Source organism: Acartia tonsa, chromosome 9 (genome assembly GCF_053477335.1).
Source record: "Acartia tonsa isolate MP-2025a chromosome 9, ASM5347733v1, whole genome shotgun sequence".
Taxonomy (NCBI): Eukaryota; Metazoa; Arthropoda; class Copepoda; order Calanoida; family Acartiidae; genus Acartia; species Acartia tonsa.
In genome coordinates this window covers 41,210,762-41,227,144 of record NC_137268.1, presented here as the reverse complement: position 1 = coordinate 41,227,144, position 16,383 = coordinate 41,210,762, and the positions used below count along the sequence as shown (strand labels likewise).

Genomic DNA, 16,383 nt, shown 5'->3' with positions numbered 1-16,383 from the left:
TGCGATTTTTTTTTCAGAATGTTTATTAATTATAAATAGTTTGACTTTTCAATATATATACACGCTACATATTTTTTGGTTTTTAATTTTAGGATTCAAGATCCGAAAAATCCGCCAATTTCTGTGAAGAGTATTTCTATCCATCCTGGTTGGGACAGGTAGGCTTTTTTCTTAATGCTTTAAATATTAAATCAAGACAATTGCATTCATGCAATTGTTATACCGGCGTTTTCTCTTAAAGTGCCTTGTCGAGAACAGAAAACTCCTCCAGACCATATTTTATACATAAAATGAAAATAAGTTGGGGCAGGGGGTAGAGGTAAAGCCTTGTTATTTTGTGTACTTTGTATGTAGTCCCGCAGAGTTAGCCCTCGTCAGACATAAAGGAGAAAACCTTTCATATGTTAAAAAAAAATAAGGGATGGGGTTTTCAGTTCTCGACTTCACTAGCAAAATTTGGTTCAAATAAGACCTAATAGTGTATCCTGTCCTATAAAGGTATGAATAACTTTTCAGTATTAAATTTAAAACTAAAGTACTCCTGTGAATGTTGTTATACCTGTTGAAAGTAATACATTTATGGTATGAAAGTGAAAGTATAAGTAGCAAAAAATAGACAAACATTCTAAAACATGGATGATAGCTTCCATAAGTTGCACAGCGTAAATGGAGGGGCTTGGGGTATGGTCGGACCTCCACGTGGTCCAAGCCGGGAACATCCATCCGGATGGCTAACCGACCAGGAGGCCAGAGGAGACAAAACTGTAATGTACAGGGCAACCTGGAACCTGCAGCCGTCTTTTTTTGGCAACGGAGGGGGAGATCAGTAGCCGAGTTCTCTCTCTCCTTAAAAACATGTAGGCCAGACACTGTTAGTGCAAACGCACGAGCAGTAGGCAGTGTACTATCGGTACAGAACGCCCTAGAAGAAGAAGAAGCATAAATGGAGAAAGTCACTCAAAAATCAGACATGTGACGTCATAAAAAATTATGAAGGAGACGAGAAATGGGAAAGAACACCCCTAAAAAAGAGATGGATAATCACACATTTTTATGTCTGATTTTTGAGTCCCTTTCTCCATTTACTACACAGTAAATAAGCTTTAGGGTTTATTTAACAAAAAATAATTCTTTATTATCACAGATCACTAAAATCTCTATCTTTTAAGTTCTGCTGATTGTACTATTAAATACTTATTCCTTGCTTGTTGTAACTCAAAGAGTTAAAGGGAGTGTGAACGTAAAAATTTCTCATCTGATTATCAAATCTTAACATTTACTAAGCACATTTCACTACACTGATCAACCAAAAACGTCCTATTAACAAAAATATCCAGGAATAATGCCTTGATTTTATGGTATTTTGAGAGGGAAAAAGGAAAAAACAGGGAAAATCTGAACGTTTTTGATTCTTATAATGTTTGTAGGGATATTTAACTTGTCATATATAGTTGAAACAATTTACTTACTGTTAAGGATTTATTTTATGCTATAAAATTGCCAATTGGTTTTTTTATAACGTAGTAGTTAGGTAATAAAGACATATTTTAAATTCGTATTATTGACAAAAAAAATACCTCACTGTCTACAAAGGGTTGAATCTCATAGGTTATTTAAAATAATAATATCCTTTTTTATTGTGTTGGACAATAAATAACCCACTTTGGAGAATTAGTTTACACTTTTATCAGACTGTTTATAAAGAAATATTGCGTCTTTATTATTTACAAATTTGTAATTAAAGGTGGGCGAGAGATGGGCCATCTAAAGTTAATTGGATAATAATAAAAAACCCTTTTCTGGCTTTGTTATTGTATTTGGTTTTCAATAAAAAATATTGCTTATTTTATCAATTTCTAAGTAACTATACATTGGTTTAAAGCAAGGATTATGTTAAAAGTCAGCTTAACTGTTAGGAAAAATCTAGAACTATGTGAAAAAGTTTAATTTTAGCTATAATAGGAGAAAAAATCAATTTAATAGACATTTTATATAATACGGAAAATTTCTTCCTTTCCCTGTACCTTATAAAAATCGTCGGAAAAAGCCGTTTTTTAAGCAAACAAAAGCGCGTTTTGCTCTATCTGTGAGATATTATGAATGAGATAATGTTAAGATTTGATATTAAGATGAGAAAAATTTACGTTCACAGTCCCTTTAAAAACATTTTAAGAATTCTTACATCAAAGATAGACAAAAGTTACTTGTGATTTTTGTTCAGCTTGTATTAATACTACAACGTAGTTATTTGAGTACAGAAATAAGGTATAGCCAACAAGCGAAATGAATATAAAATAATAGTTGGGGGGCAGATAAAAATGTCGTTAATTCTACTATATGTTGCCTCCCAACGACAGCTGAAAATATCGTTGTTGGTATAAGATGATTTTAGTACAGAAAAAAATATTAGGTAAAAAGGCACCTTTATTTTCCTGAACCCATATTTTGGCCTGACCGTTTAAGAGATTTTAAGAACCAATACTTTAATTTTACGGTTCTAAATGTAGAAAAGTTGAAAGTGAAGGTGGGAAACCATATCATAAGACAAAATACTTCATACTTTCTTGTCTTTGAGATATGATCTAACAGGGTTAAATAACAAAAATATTTTTATCAATACTTCTGCATATTTAGTGTCTGTATAAATGTCTTGAGTATCCTACCAATTTGTCTGTCTGCCTGTCTTTTTATCATGTGTTATCCATAAAGAACTACATCAATATTTTTAAAACAAGGTTAAAATATTTTTCAGTGTCGAATCACAAAATCATGATATAGATCATTTCAAAATTTAATTATATTTTTAGTTATCACAAAATCATCTTATATATTTTCAGAAGCAATATATTGTAGCCGAGAAAATTGCATTTCAAATGTCTGTCAATTTTGATTGCAGTCGGGAAAAACACATTTACCTGTTAGCATTCATTCACCCACGAACGGACGGCCGGACAAAAAGAAAATAAAAGATTCTCTAAAGTGAAATCTTAACACATATCCTTATATAAGAGTAACAGGAGGTCTGTATGTCTGTTAATTACAGCGAAGCTTCTCATAGGTCTAGGGAAGTTTAATATCATAATAAATAATTGTCTTTGAAAAAAAACGCACCTTCCATTTTTTTCCCTAAGGAAAAGAAATCCCCAAATAGACAAACATTTTTTACATCTCTCAAAAAATATCCGAAACCTTTTAATGGATTGTGCACTTTTGTTTGAAGTAGATTTAATCTGAACATAAGGCTTACAAGAGGTATTTATCGTTGAGAATTTTTGGCAGTATCCTTCAATCCAACGAGTTGACCACAGAACTCCTCCCACCCCATTTATTTATTATGAATCATTTATAATGTTTATAGCCAATTCGAACCCTTATTATACTTACATAACCTTATATAACCTAAACTAAAACAATCATGAAAACTATGTTTTTTTTTTCAACGAAAATAATTGTTCCAATTGAAGTTTTTGGAAAACTGACGAAAAATTTTGAAGCCCTACTTAAGTGCATTAAATCAAATCATCATACAAGCAGTACCAAATCGGTCCATAGCAGTATAGCTAAAAAACTGCACATGTAACGAAATTACACTTATCTACTATGCAAATGTTAAAAAAAAATTAACCAACGAGGTGAGTAGTTCGTATCCAGGTTCAAACAATAAATGTTAATCCATAGTTGTATTGTCCAGGTAATTATCTGCCCCAAGTGGTGGAGACCCTTTTCGTTTGCTGTTCGAAGTTATCCTTGCCTGGAGATGTTAACAATTATACTAGGTCTTTTTCTTTCTATGTCTTTTACACGTTATTATTGATGAAATAAGGTGGAATTATTTTGTCCAATAAAAATATTTTTACTATGCATTCGGGTTTTCGGACAAAATTCATGCAACCAAAGGGTCAGTTGTTATTGTTAAGCAACTAAGGTCTAAATCTAAACTTTAATCATGCTTAACTTGAGCTACCTTACAAAAATTGGAAAACAATTTTAATTTCTCTTACTTATGATTTTACAGATAAATAATTCTGTAGAGTAGTTGCGCTACGAAGAAATGCATTTAAATCAATGGACAATTCTAGCAATTGATTAATAGAAGATTTTTTAAAGATTACCTTTCAATTCAGAGTAATACATTAATAACCATTAGCAGCTGCGCCCCTAGCATCTAAGGACTATGTAGTTTAAATTGTATGGTTATAAAGGGGACATAAGTCTTTTTCTTCTCACCCCGGCCTTATCCCTTTAGATCTAGCAAAGCAGCTAGTTAGTAAATAAACAAGGATGACAACATCCATAAAAGCGAAGCACTGAAACGGTAGGACAAACGGACATTAACACTTGAATAGTGTCAGAACTGAATAATCATAATATAAATTCATAAGGGTCAAAGCAAAATTGTGAGTAAATTTGTTAAAAAACTGCTGGATTCAGGATAATGTTTATGGACATACTTACATTTTTAGGACTTAATTATAGAGTTGCTTCGCTTACAACATTATACTTTGTTGTCCCAGGAATCAATATACCAAAAATCAGATCAATCAGATGATTAGTTCACATAAAAATTTGTTGTTAAAAAAGTAAAAAAATCAACATGTTTAAAATGGACGTACGGACATTTTGATAATGATTATAGAGTTGCTACGCTTTCTAAATCGTACCAAACTACTAAAGGAATCAACATGCAAAATTTGAAATCGATAGGACAATTCTAACATGCCTAAATTAATGAAAAAAGCTATCCGTTACGGACGGACGGACAGACCGACCCTAATTATAGAAAAGCTTCGCTTTTAAAAAGAGAAATAAAAAACTAATTCAATTTTAGAGTAAATTTATTTGTACAAATAATAACAAAACTTGCATTTTTTAAAAACATAAATAAAATAGTTACGAAATAGCATACTATGTGAAAAAGGTACATTACAATAAGGTTGTCCCATTTTTACATTTTATAGGTAGAAATTGAAAATTAGGACGGGCTAGTTAAGATTTATAAAAATTAAGACTATAATCTACTTCAAAGCAGTTTTTCATAGATGAATTTGGTGCTTTTATTGTTGAATAAAAATATCTCAAAAAACTAAAAATTGCACGTAGATAGTTAAAAATTGCTTTAAGTCCCTTGCTCCTATATAATAACAAATATAATATATATTATTAACTAATAAAAGACAGTAATTATTTTTTATGTTCAAATATAATCATAAACAGATTATCTAATAGAGTTTTTAAACCAAAACAATCAAATTTTGTGGTCTAAGTGATTATAATTTTGCTACATATAATTTTAGAGGGTGTCCAAAAAATTGTGAAAATTTTGGGAGAAAAAAATATGTTATATTCATTGTTATTTGTGAAGATTATTTTTTAAAACTATTTTTACTAAAATGTTTAGGACAGAATTTAATTTTCTTTATAGTCTAATTTTCATCAGTTTTTATTATACAAAAAAGCTTAAGAAAAATTGTTGAATCGTGTGAGGAAAAGATATAAACAATTGCATAATTATTTTTATGTTTATTTTATTCAGCTAAAAGTGTATATTAGCAAAAAAGCATTTTAATTTTGGCCTAAAATGTCAATTTAATTTGACATAAAGTTTTTTAGTCTTTTTAAAAAGATTTTTTACAACTATATCATGTCTGATTATAGAGCTTTCTAACTCATGAATGTTATTGGAATAAGTGGTTCCAAAGTTTGCTTGAACATCACAAATATATTTCATTGTTAAAATATGATGTAATTCATATCTTTAGAAATAATTGGTTCTGTCTGCAGTTAATATATTCTAGGTTCAAATTTTGACATTTAAAAATAAAGGTGGAAATCACTTCAACGTGACAATCCAAGATTAATTTTTGTAGGAAGCTACAGGGATCTAAAGGGATAAGACAATGGTCGATAAATTGATGTAGATCCCCAATTATGATAACAAAAATTACCCTTTTTAGTAATTAAAATTAGTGGTTGAGACGTCTAAACACTTTAATGAAACAACCAATCAAAATTCACTAAAGTCCCCAAAGTTGTTAGGCTAATGAATAAGAAAACATTATTATAAAACTTTGGGGACTAATAAACAACTCATTGGCCTCTCTCTCTCTCTGAGGAAGCAATATACTTTGTAGCTTTTAAATATTATGAAAACACTCAAGCATCTTAAATTGCAAATATATAACTAATGCACATATTTATTAATAGGGCAATTTTAAATGGCTATTAAAAAGGCATTAGCTTTTTCACACTTAGTAAACTTTGCAGTTAAGACAATATTAGTTTTGCCACAATAGATTACTAAACAATTTTGATGACATGATTTTCTGTAATCAAGAGTTTGAAATCAACAAAATGATTCTATCATTCCTAATAAAACGATAAAAGCTATCAATTAAGGATGTACATACAGACAAACCATATATGTTGAATGCTCCGCCATAAGACCCTTTGAATAGTATTATATGTCATCCACTTTAAACGTTGTTGTCATCCTTTCAGCCTAACTATCTTTGCTTTCATAAATAAAAGAAACAAGGAATTTAAAAAAATATTTTAAAATGTTTTTTTTTTCATTTGAAAATCGAAATTGCCAGGGGTATTTCTTGAGATGGTTAAAAGCAGATGAAAGCCCCGCTATTTTGTTTTTAAGGAGGGCGTTATCAACTCCCTTTTCCACCCCTCTTGTGCATGTATATGTTTAAAATTAATGAAAAAACAACAAGCCTTGATGTTTTACAATCATTTTTGGCTTGAAATTATTTTTCATGTACAGTTTTCATACAAGTATGAACGGGTGCATTTTTTGAATTACAGGGCGTTCAAAAGGATTTTCTAGACCTTGTATTGTCATATTAAAGACCTCTTTTAAAAGTCTGATAATAAATATTGAAACATTACATTTTTTTTAAATCTTTTTTCTATTCTTCACTTCTTAGAACAATGAATGATTTTTTCAGTGATTTAAAACCTTGATATAACTTGTTTATAAAAAGCTACCTGAGACAGATATAACTGTATATTTCTAGAAAAAAGAAGACTATAAAACCATTATAAATACAATGATGCGTTAGAATTAGAATTTGCTCTAATTAAAGTTACATCTTCCGTTAGGTGTTGAAGCATAAATACTAAAAAATCTTCATTATAGTATTTCATTTTAAAATATAGAAGCTCTTTATAGTGTCTAAAAAAAATTACGTCATACAATACAAATTACTGATGATAGGCCAATACACAGAATAAACTACAAATGGCAGGCCAGTATACATTTTGATTGACCAATATGGTAGGACATTTTTTATAGGCTTCCAAAAAAACCTAAAATTGTGCTTTTAATCAGAAACAATAAAAGTATTCTACATCAATAAAAATGAAATATTAATTGTTCTTGAATCGAATTGCTAATATATAAAATTTTAGCTGCATAAACTAAACATCTTTTCGTCATTATACGATGTATAAAATCTCTGCAATCAAAAACATGGTAAAAGATAATGAAAAATATTTAGGAAAAGAAGCCAATTATTTGGATGAAACGCTTTTCGTACAACAAAGACAGGGACATAAAAGAGAAAAGACAATGGCCGTTAAATTGATATACATACATCCCCAAAGATGATACAAAATATTACTGTGGAATTGGATTAAACCATTGGTACAATTGGTTGAAACATTCAAACACTTAACTTTATGAACCAACCAATCAAAATTCAATAAAAGTCCCCAAAGTCTTTGAGCCAATGAATAAGGAAACGTTAGTTTAAAACTTTGGGGACTAATGTAATAAACATCCAAATGTCTCCTCCATCCCTGCAACATAGAACTTTTTGTATAATTTTTGTTTATGTCCCTAAAACCCTTTTTTTATAAACACAATGGAAGAAAATAACGGGCTAAAACAGTTGTAATGATAGTTGTAGTTGTTATATTATCTCCTTTCTTAAATATAGATCAAAATCTTCTTTTATTGTTATATCATGATTTAGACTTCTTTAAAAAAACTGTTTTAATTTTATGACACAATACGTAATACAAATTATATACCTTATTCAATTTAATATGCTTTACATGACATTAGTTAAAAGGTACAAAATGTTTTTTTCTTCATTATTTTAGTAAAAAAAAACGTGTCATAACTTTCAACAACAAAATATACATTATTTTTTACAATAAAAAAAGAGAACAGTTAATTCAAATCTTAAATTTTAAAGATTTCAAATAAGACCAAAAATTATGATATTAAAACTTTTTATCTTTTTGGTAACATTTTTTCTATGGTAGTTTTAATACTTTGTAGGTAAAATTTTTTATTTTGAAATATGGCCAAAAAATATATAGACATTTTTTTAAAGAATAATAAACTACAAAAGAAATGGTAACTAACAGAAAATACGAAAATGAAATGTTTTTTAATCTTTCTAGCAAAAAAGGAGGAAAATTTTAATTACCCTTTAGATGCCGGTTGCTTTTTTATCAAGAAAGATTAAAAATCATTAAAAGGAAGCTACTATATAATAGGTAATCAGGCTTTTATGGTGTATAAAATAAACCTACAGATTAAGGTTTTGTGTAAATTAACGTTTAATCTTACTCCAAACTCTTAACCTATTCTCCTGGCGGCTCTGGCGGCGAAGTTGGACAGGGCTGAACCCATACGGGCGATATTCTTGTAGTTGCGCACTCTGGTCCTAAAACGAATTCGTTAGGTTAAGTTTTCCATTGATTACCCTAAATTAATGAAAAAGTTAAATTAAGTTTACGGAGATTCGAAGAAAATTTACAAATGTGATTTTTTGTTGTAATTTTTAAAAGTCTAAGACAGCACAATATCTTAAAATACTGTTACATATACGTACAGAAAGACGTAAAGACATCCTCTAATTATAGAGGAGCTGCGCTTAAGTCTACTTACTTTTGAACATTATCGGCCATGTTGTCAATAAAGTCGGTGGTGGCAGCTCCCATCCTCCTGGAAAAAAAATTAATTTTAAAATGTGATGGCATGGACGCCTGAGGGTGGAAATAAATGGGTGCCCCCCCCCCCCCCCCGAATTTAATCCAACTCAAATTTTAAATATACATTAGATTACCCTCTCAAACATTAAAAAACCCCCAATTCCTCCCACCCTCAAAATAAAAAGCTTAGACGTCCTTGTCTGATGGTCATATATGTATCCATTACGGAATACCTAGTTAAATTATTGTTTTCGACATGGATTCAAAATTCTTTCTTTAAAAATTGTCAATAATACGAGACGAGACGATACATAAATTTTCAGTATGGCTCAGAACTGGTTGTAATCCACCGTATAAAATCTTACTTGATTGTGTTAAAGTTTCTTGTTCTGGCGAGTCTAGCAGTGTTTCTGAAATATTATAAATTATTAAGTTTAGTCTTTTTTATCCAGGGATCTTAATTGGTAAAAAAATAAGCCGATAGTTTGATGTACATCCCCAATGATGATATATCCTTTTGTAGATTTTAATTAGTGGTTGAAACGTTTGGACACTCAAATTCTTGAACTAACCAATATAAAAATGATAAAAATTCCAAAGTTGTTAAGCCAACGAATAAGAAAACATTAATGTAAAACTTTGGCAACTAGTGTAATAAACAGCTTTAGGTCCCCTCCCTCCCTGATTCTATCAAGATACACTGAGTGTCAATTGTCAATGTAGGGTGTCTAAAAAATTGGTTGACAAAAATGTTAAAAATATTCTCTTTTACGAGAAGACTTCAGAGACTAGTGTTTTTAATACTTGTTTATATAAATAAAAATAAATTACAATTAATGTATTTTCTTTATTATTTGAAACAGTTAAATTTTAAAAATAAAGCTTTAAAGGTTAATATTTTAATCCATAATACTTTATTTAACTGTTTGTTATCAATAAGTAATATTGAATTTGTTAGTAAAACATGGTCTACTGAAGATTGAAAAGGCTAAGTGTTGATCCAAACAAATCTAAAATTTTTTTGTTCAGTTGCTTAGCTACCTTGCAAGTCTGTCTGTTAGTAAGCACTGATACCACCCTACCACTCTTTATTTTGAAATAAGATATGGGTATTTTTTGTGCTCAACTGACACTTTAAGTGAAATCACTTTTCACTTTTTAGATATCTTAAGAAATTTAGATTGTCGTTTTTTTTATATTTCTTTTTAGTAATGTATTAACATTTCAAGAACTATACCACAAAAAATGCCTTTTGTGGCTAATTTTCATTTACGTAAAATGTAATAAAAATGCATAATTAAAACTAACACTAATATCTTAACTGTAAAATTATATTTTCTTTTATTAAAGTTCTTTTTAATTTGTTGAAAAAGTTATCATTACACGAGAAAGACACCAGTGAAAAGTGATTTATATTTAAACAAACATACATTATGACGTACCAACTTTTTTCTTAGACATAGCGTAGCTTCACTTAAACAATGAAAATATATAATACCTGATCATACCAGGAAGCTCAACACTTGTTTGGCTGAAGAAGAAAATATATTAATAATTAAACACATTATCACAAGGACGTCCAAGAAGAATTTACCCCCAATCATTTAGGAGGGGAGTATTTACCCCCCCCCCCTCCTACCCCCTTAAAAAATAATCCCCTCCCCTTGAAAAATGCATTATTAATAAGACGAATATTGCAAATAAAAATAAATATTGTATTTTCTCGTATTCATTCGAATCCGGTGGATAGGAACCGGTTCTCATCCATACGAAAAAACTATGTCTAGCATCGTATTATATCCTTCGGCACCTCGGGGCTAAAAAAACTGGTTTTAATCTTATAATTATACATTCTACATCCGCGGAAAGCTGTTTATAATACGATGCGAGAAATAACTATTATCTGATTTTAGCTTCACTTTAAAAAATGTCCTTTAACTTTACCCTCTGTTTTGTTTAAAACCATTACCCTATTGCAGTGATATGTGCTTTTTACATGACATGTGCATTACTGACCGACAGACCCCCCCCCCCCCCCCCGAAAAACTTGGTGTATAAAGTGACACCTACCCAACTCGCCTGACAGCAGTACCCAATCTCTTGGTTCCCTTCTTCATTCTCTTGTTGATGAGCCCGAGGCCTCTCTGGAAGGGACCGAACAGTCTCTCCATAGTGTCCTCTCTACGCCTAGATAGATAGATAATTAGTGAAGTAGTTATATATATAGATAGATTCTTTGCCTCGTTAGGGCACAGTCCTCTTTTTGCTTCATGCGATCTTCTAAGAACCTTAGACTAAGACTAAGCATAAAATAGAGGGGGAAGGGGTGATATAACTGTATGTTCCCTTTCTGCGGACTCTATGCAGTGTCTACTTTTAATTAGGTCTTTGAATGTCAGCCAATAGCGTTGATTAAAAAAGTCGCTACAAAAGAGCAGAAAGCAATTTGCTAGCAGACGCAAAAAAAGTTCCCCGCCACTGGAACCAGATAGTTGTCTGGGTTATACATTTATTTTTCTAATTAAGTATGTTTCTGTACAATAATTTCAATGGCTGAAAAGGTCAAATTTTTAAATAATTTAGACAAGGACAAATTTATCTTTGAGGAGTATAATACAAATTACAAGTATTTGTATAAATGACTATATGTTAGACAGAAATAGCTCTAAACCTGCCCTCTGACTTTATAAATCTTTTTAAAAGGAAAGAAAACTAAATTATTCCAGTAGTAACTGTAATACTAAGGGACTATAAAATTTAGAGTAGCTGTACTATTAAACAAGGATGACAACATCCATAAAAGCGAAGCTCTGAAATGGTAAGACAAACGAAAACTGAAAACTGCTTAAATACAGGATAATTTTTAAGGACATACTTACATTTTTAGACTTGATAATAGAGATGCTTCGCTTATAACATTGTACTTTGTTGTCATAGGAATCAGTATTAAAAAAATCAGATCAATCGGTAATGGTAACGATTATAGAGTTGCTACGCTTTCTAAATCGTACCTAATTACTACAGTAATCACCATGCAAAGTTTGAAATCGATAGGACAATTCTAACATGCCTAAATTAAAGAAAAAGCTATCCGTCTGTGACGGAGGTACGGATGGACGTACAGACGGACGGACACGCCCTAATTACAGAAAAGCTTCGCTTTTAAAAAGTCATTTTGTGAATATGAACAAACGAAATGTAAACAGATAATATGATAAAAGATATAATCTTTGTTCTATTGTTCTTCTGTTTAATATTAATACAATTTTCAAAATAAAACTAGCTAGGGAGGGAGAAGACATTGGTGATTAATTAATCCACTAAACTTTCTTCTCTCTAAGTTTTCATCCAGTGAAGTGGACAGGAATTTACCAGGCGGTTGTAAAACCTTGCGGGGTAAAAAACGGGTAGGGTACAAATTTCTTAATCTAGGGGGTGTTGACACCCCCTGTACCCCCTTTCCAATATGGATTAGAACCGGTTCTCATCCAACCGAAAAAACTATGTCTAGCAATGTATCCAGTTTTCTACGAATATAAAAAAGTACAATTATAAGATTAAAACCAGGTTTTTTGCCCCGAGATGCAGAAGGCATGGGCTAAAAAACTTGTTGTTTTCTTAGGAATACATTTTATATAAGCGGATATCTGTTTATAATATGATGCGAGAAATAACTATTAATGGATTTGGATATTTTTTTATTTAGAAACCTGTTTACCCATAGTATTTGCGAGCTATCAAAGGCAGATGAACATGAAAATTTAGAAGGCATTAGGGTTTTAACTGAAGCAAAAGATCTCATCAACTGCTGACCAATTGTATCCTATCTTTTTAGTTTTAATTAAGCAAAATATTTACTTTTTTTACCAAAAATTCAACACCCTTAGCCCTAATTAGCTAATGGGCTTTTGAGGCTAGGGGCAAATCCACTTTAATGAATATATTTATTCTAGCACACATATTTTGAAAAATATCTTTCTTGTTACTTTGGGAAAACAAAAAGGAAATACTTTTTTTTTATTTCAGCACCAATGATCAAAATATTTTAAAGATAGACTATTTGGTTAAAATTTTTTAATAAATATTATACATTAAATTTGTTTAAAAAGAAACAGATTTTAGTACCCAAATATTTACATTTCTTTGATTCTTCTTAATTATAGCAGGACTGACCTTAATATTTTTAAATTCTGATATAATAAGTTTTTATTTTTAAATATGATAAATAAGGTCACAGACAGTCCTTTTACTTTTATAATTCAATGCTTCTTTACTTTTTAACAAAGGGTGAAATATAGTATACATTTTTTGTATGAAATATTTACAGCAAAAATGGGATGTAGTCCCTTTCGTGGCAATGACTTTTTATGGGCGTTTCGTCGTATTTTCACAGTTGCTTTTGAAAGGTTATTTTACTTTAGGTTATGTTAGTTTATTGCCCCGCAGGTTTAGGCAACGAGACACCCCTTAAGAGGCGTTGTCACGAAAGGAGACTTTACCCCAAAAACATTCTGTAATGTTTAGAATTGATAAGATGATTCTAACAAACTTAAGATAATGATTTAGACGTGTGGATAAGTGTAGAAAAGTCTGCTATTTTAGATAGACAAAATAAGGTATTTTCTTTGGCACCTCGGGGCTAAAAAAACTAGTTTTAATCTCATAATTGTACTTTCTATATCCGCGGAAAGCCGTTTATAATACGATGCGAGAAATAACTATTCCTGTATGGCTTAGTAAACGAACCATAAATCCGCTGAATTAGAACCAGTTTTCAGCCATACTGAAAAATCATTTATAAAATTGTATTACAGAAAATTCCACGAATATTAAAATAACAAGGATGACAACATCCATAAAAGCGAAGCACTGAAACGGTAGGACAAACGGACATTAACACTTGTATAGTGTTAGAACTTAATTATCATAATATAAATTTATAAGAGTCAAAGCAAAATTGTAAGTAAATTTGTTGTAAAACTGCTTGATACAGGATAATTTTTATGGACATACTTACATTTTTAGGGCTTGATTATAGAGTTGCTTCGCTTATTACATTATACTTTGTTGTCCCAGGAATCAATATACCAAAAATCAGATCAATCCGATGATTTGATCACATAAAAATTTGTTGTTAAAAAAGTAAAAAAATCAACATGTTTAAAATGGACGTACGGACATTTTGGTAATGATTATAGAGTTGCTACGCTTTCTAAATCGTACCTAACTACTAAAGGAATCACCATGCAAAATTTGAAATCGATAGGACAATTCTAACATGCCTAAATTAACGGAAAAAGCTATCCGTTACGGACGTACGGACGTACGGACGTACGGACGTACGGACGGACGGACGGACGTACGGACGTACGGACGGACCGACCCTAATTATAGAAAAGCTTCGCTTTTAAAAATCATAAAATTAAACCAGTTTTTTCTTTTAGCCCGGGAATGGTTGAAATCTTATAATTCTTAATCTTAATATCCGCGAAAAGCTGTCTATAATACGATGCGATAAAAAAACTAATAAAGCCAAAGTAAAACTTACCAGCTGATGTAGGGGTCGTTGTCTGATCTTTCAGAGGCCTTGGCAATCAGAGGATAGAGTACAGGAGCTAAATAAATATAGAAATAATGTTATTTATTAACTAAATCTTGTCATGTCATATAAAATCCAAGGATCTTAGGAGAAAAAGCAATGGGCGATAAATTGATTTTTATCCACAACTATGATCAAGTTTAAAAGCCTACGAATAAAGGAACATGGTCTTGAAACTTTGGGGACTATTATAATTTACATTACAATGTCATCTTTCTCTTTGATAATTTCCACTTTATATAAGAACATTTATTAAATAATAGAAACAGTAAGTTAGATTTAAAAATATGATAAATAAAATACCAAATTGAAATTAAAAGATGTAAATGAAGATTTAATAGTTAGTACAATTTTAAATTAATATTGACAAATGTCTGTTGTTAGATAACTTGACATATTTAAAAGATATTGATAAACGTAAGAAAATTTTAGAGATAAATAGATAGAAAACATTAAGAACAATACAAATAGACTTTTTACTAGAAAGAACACTAGATAGAAAACGGATGGAAAGTTTAGAAGAAGTACCTGACATACCTGCCATTACAAAGAGTAGACTTGCAATTCCACCAAGATTGGTCGGGGTTGTTTGTCTGAAGAAAAAACATAAAAGTTAGCAATTAAAGTTGAGAATTAATTTTCTTGTAAGTTTTCTAACCCGGTTAATATCCGCCGGTACTGAAGAATCATGTATTGCATTGTATAACAGACAATTTTCCACGAATATTAAAAAAAAATCACAAAATCAATAGGTACTAGTTTTATTAGCCTGGGCTTTTCTGTCTCAAGGTCTACCAAAACTGGATTTAATCTTAATTTTTTTAATTTCAATATCTATTACGATGCGATAAAAAACTATTTTGGTGTTTTGTTTGCTATTTGTAAATAAATCATAAAAAGAGTTGGGGTATTTTTTTTTGGAAAAGTCTTGAAACATATAACAACCATTTAATATTCAGAATAAATCATACATATATTTTGCTTTACTTAATAGTGAGTTTTATAGTAAAAACAAAAATTCTTTTAGGTGATTTTTTTCAACGCAAAAATGATTCAGCATTTAGGAAAATGATAATTCTTAAAAGGTCAACAAGCATTCTGCAAAATAGGATGCGTGGATAACTAAAACCGTAGATAAAATGCTATGCTTTTCAAAAGTATTTTGAGTATATAATTAAATTTTATCAGAATTCCATAACTTTATGTTTTATAGTAGCCCATGTTGGTCATAAGGTCTCCGTAAATGACTGGCGTTTCTCTCTCATATGAATACTTCATATTGATAATAATCCAATCGTGTTAAATAAAATAAATCTCAAGTTCAAGACGTCTAAGGTGGGGGTAAAGGCTTGTTTACCCCCCCCCCCCCCCTCAAACTTTGAAACCCCTCTTTTTATCCCACTCAAATTTTTAGAAATATGTCAGATCACACCCCTCCAACCTTCGAACCCTTCAATTTTACCCCACTCAAAATATAAATGCTTAGACGTCCCTGCCTAAGTAGATGACATTAACTAGTGAAATTGGCTGTTTACTCTCTTTTTATCAGAACACAGAAAAAATTAAATTGTATATAAACTATCCCTACATTCCTGCTACAAAATGAAAAACAATATTTTGTGTGTCCAAATTCCAAATCTAATTGTTGAACAAATAAACAATGTCAAATGAAAAGTAGCTTTGACAAAATTCTGGGTGTTTTAACCTTCAAGAGAAAAAAAAGTATAATAGGAAAAAGTGTGCATTTAAAGCATGAACATTTTTCCAACAACTGGAGATACACCACATACATTCGATTATAAGTCGGGCCTCTTTTTCACCTTTATCGG

At 30.6% G+C, this 16,383-nt stretch overlaps 2 protein-coding genes across 5 annotated transcripts in view; one reads left to right on the top strand and one right to left on the bottom strand.

Annotated features, from left to right (window-relative positions):
• LOC145328951 (uncharacterized) overlaps window positions 1-16,383 on the top strand; it is a 103,317-nt gene that overhangs the window by 14,851 nt on the left and 72,083 nt on the right. The window contains exon 8 of the mRNA XM_080172923.1: window positions 93-158. Coding sequence (XP_080029049.1) covers window positions 93-158 — 66 coding nt within the window. The remainder of the gene's footprint in view (window positions 1-92; window positions 159-16,383) is intronic.
• Window positions 6,929-16,383, bottom strand: part of LOC145328950 (uncharacterized) — a 30,985-nt gene continuing 21,530 nt past the window's right edge. The window contains exons 3-9 of one of the 4 annotated variants that reach the window (XM_080172919.1): window positions 15,083-15,147; window positions 14,504-14,570; window positions 11,026-11,142; window positions 10,454-10,486; window positions 9,321-9,365; window positions 8,912-8,968; window positions 6,929-8,687 (exon numbers count right to left, since the gene is read on the bottom strand). In XM_080172919.1, the coding sequence (XP_080029045.1) occupies window positions 8,600-8,687; window positions 8,912-8,968; window positions 9,321-9,365; window positions 10,454-10,486; window positions 11,026-11,142; window positions 14,504-14,570; window positions 15,083-15,147 (472 nt within the window). In that variant the 3' untranslated portion in view covers window positions 6,929-8,599. The remainder of the gene's footprint in view (window positions 8,688-8,911; window positions 8,969-9,320; window positions 9,366-10,453; window positions 10,487-11,025; window positions 11,143-14,503; window positions 14,571-15,082; window positions 15,148-16,383) is intronic. The other 3 variants (XM_080172920.1, XM_080172922.1, XM_080172921.1) reach the window with 3 other exon arrangements.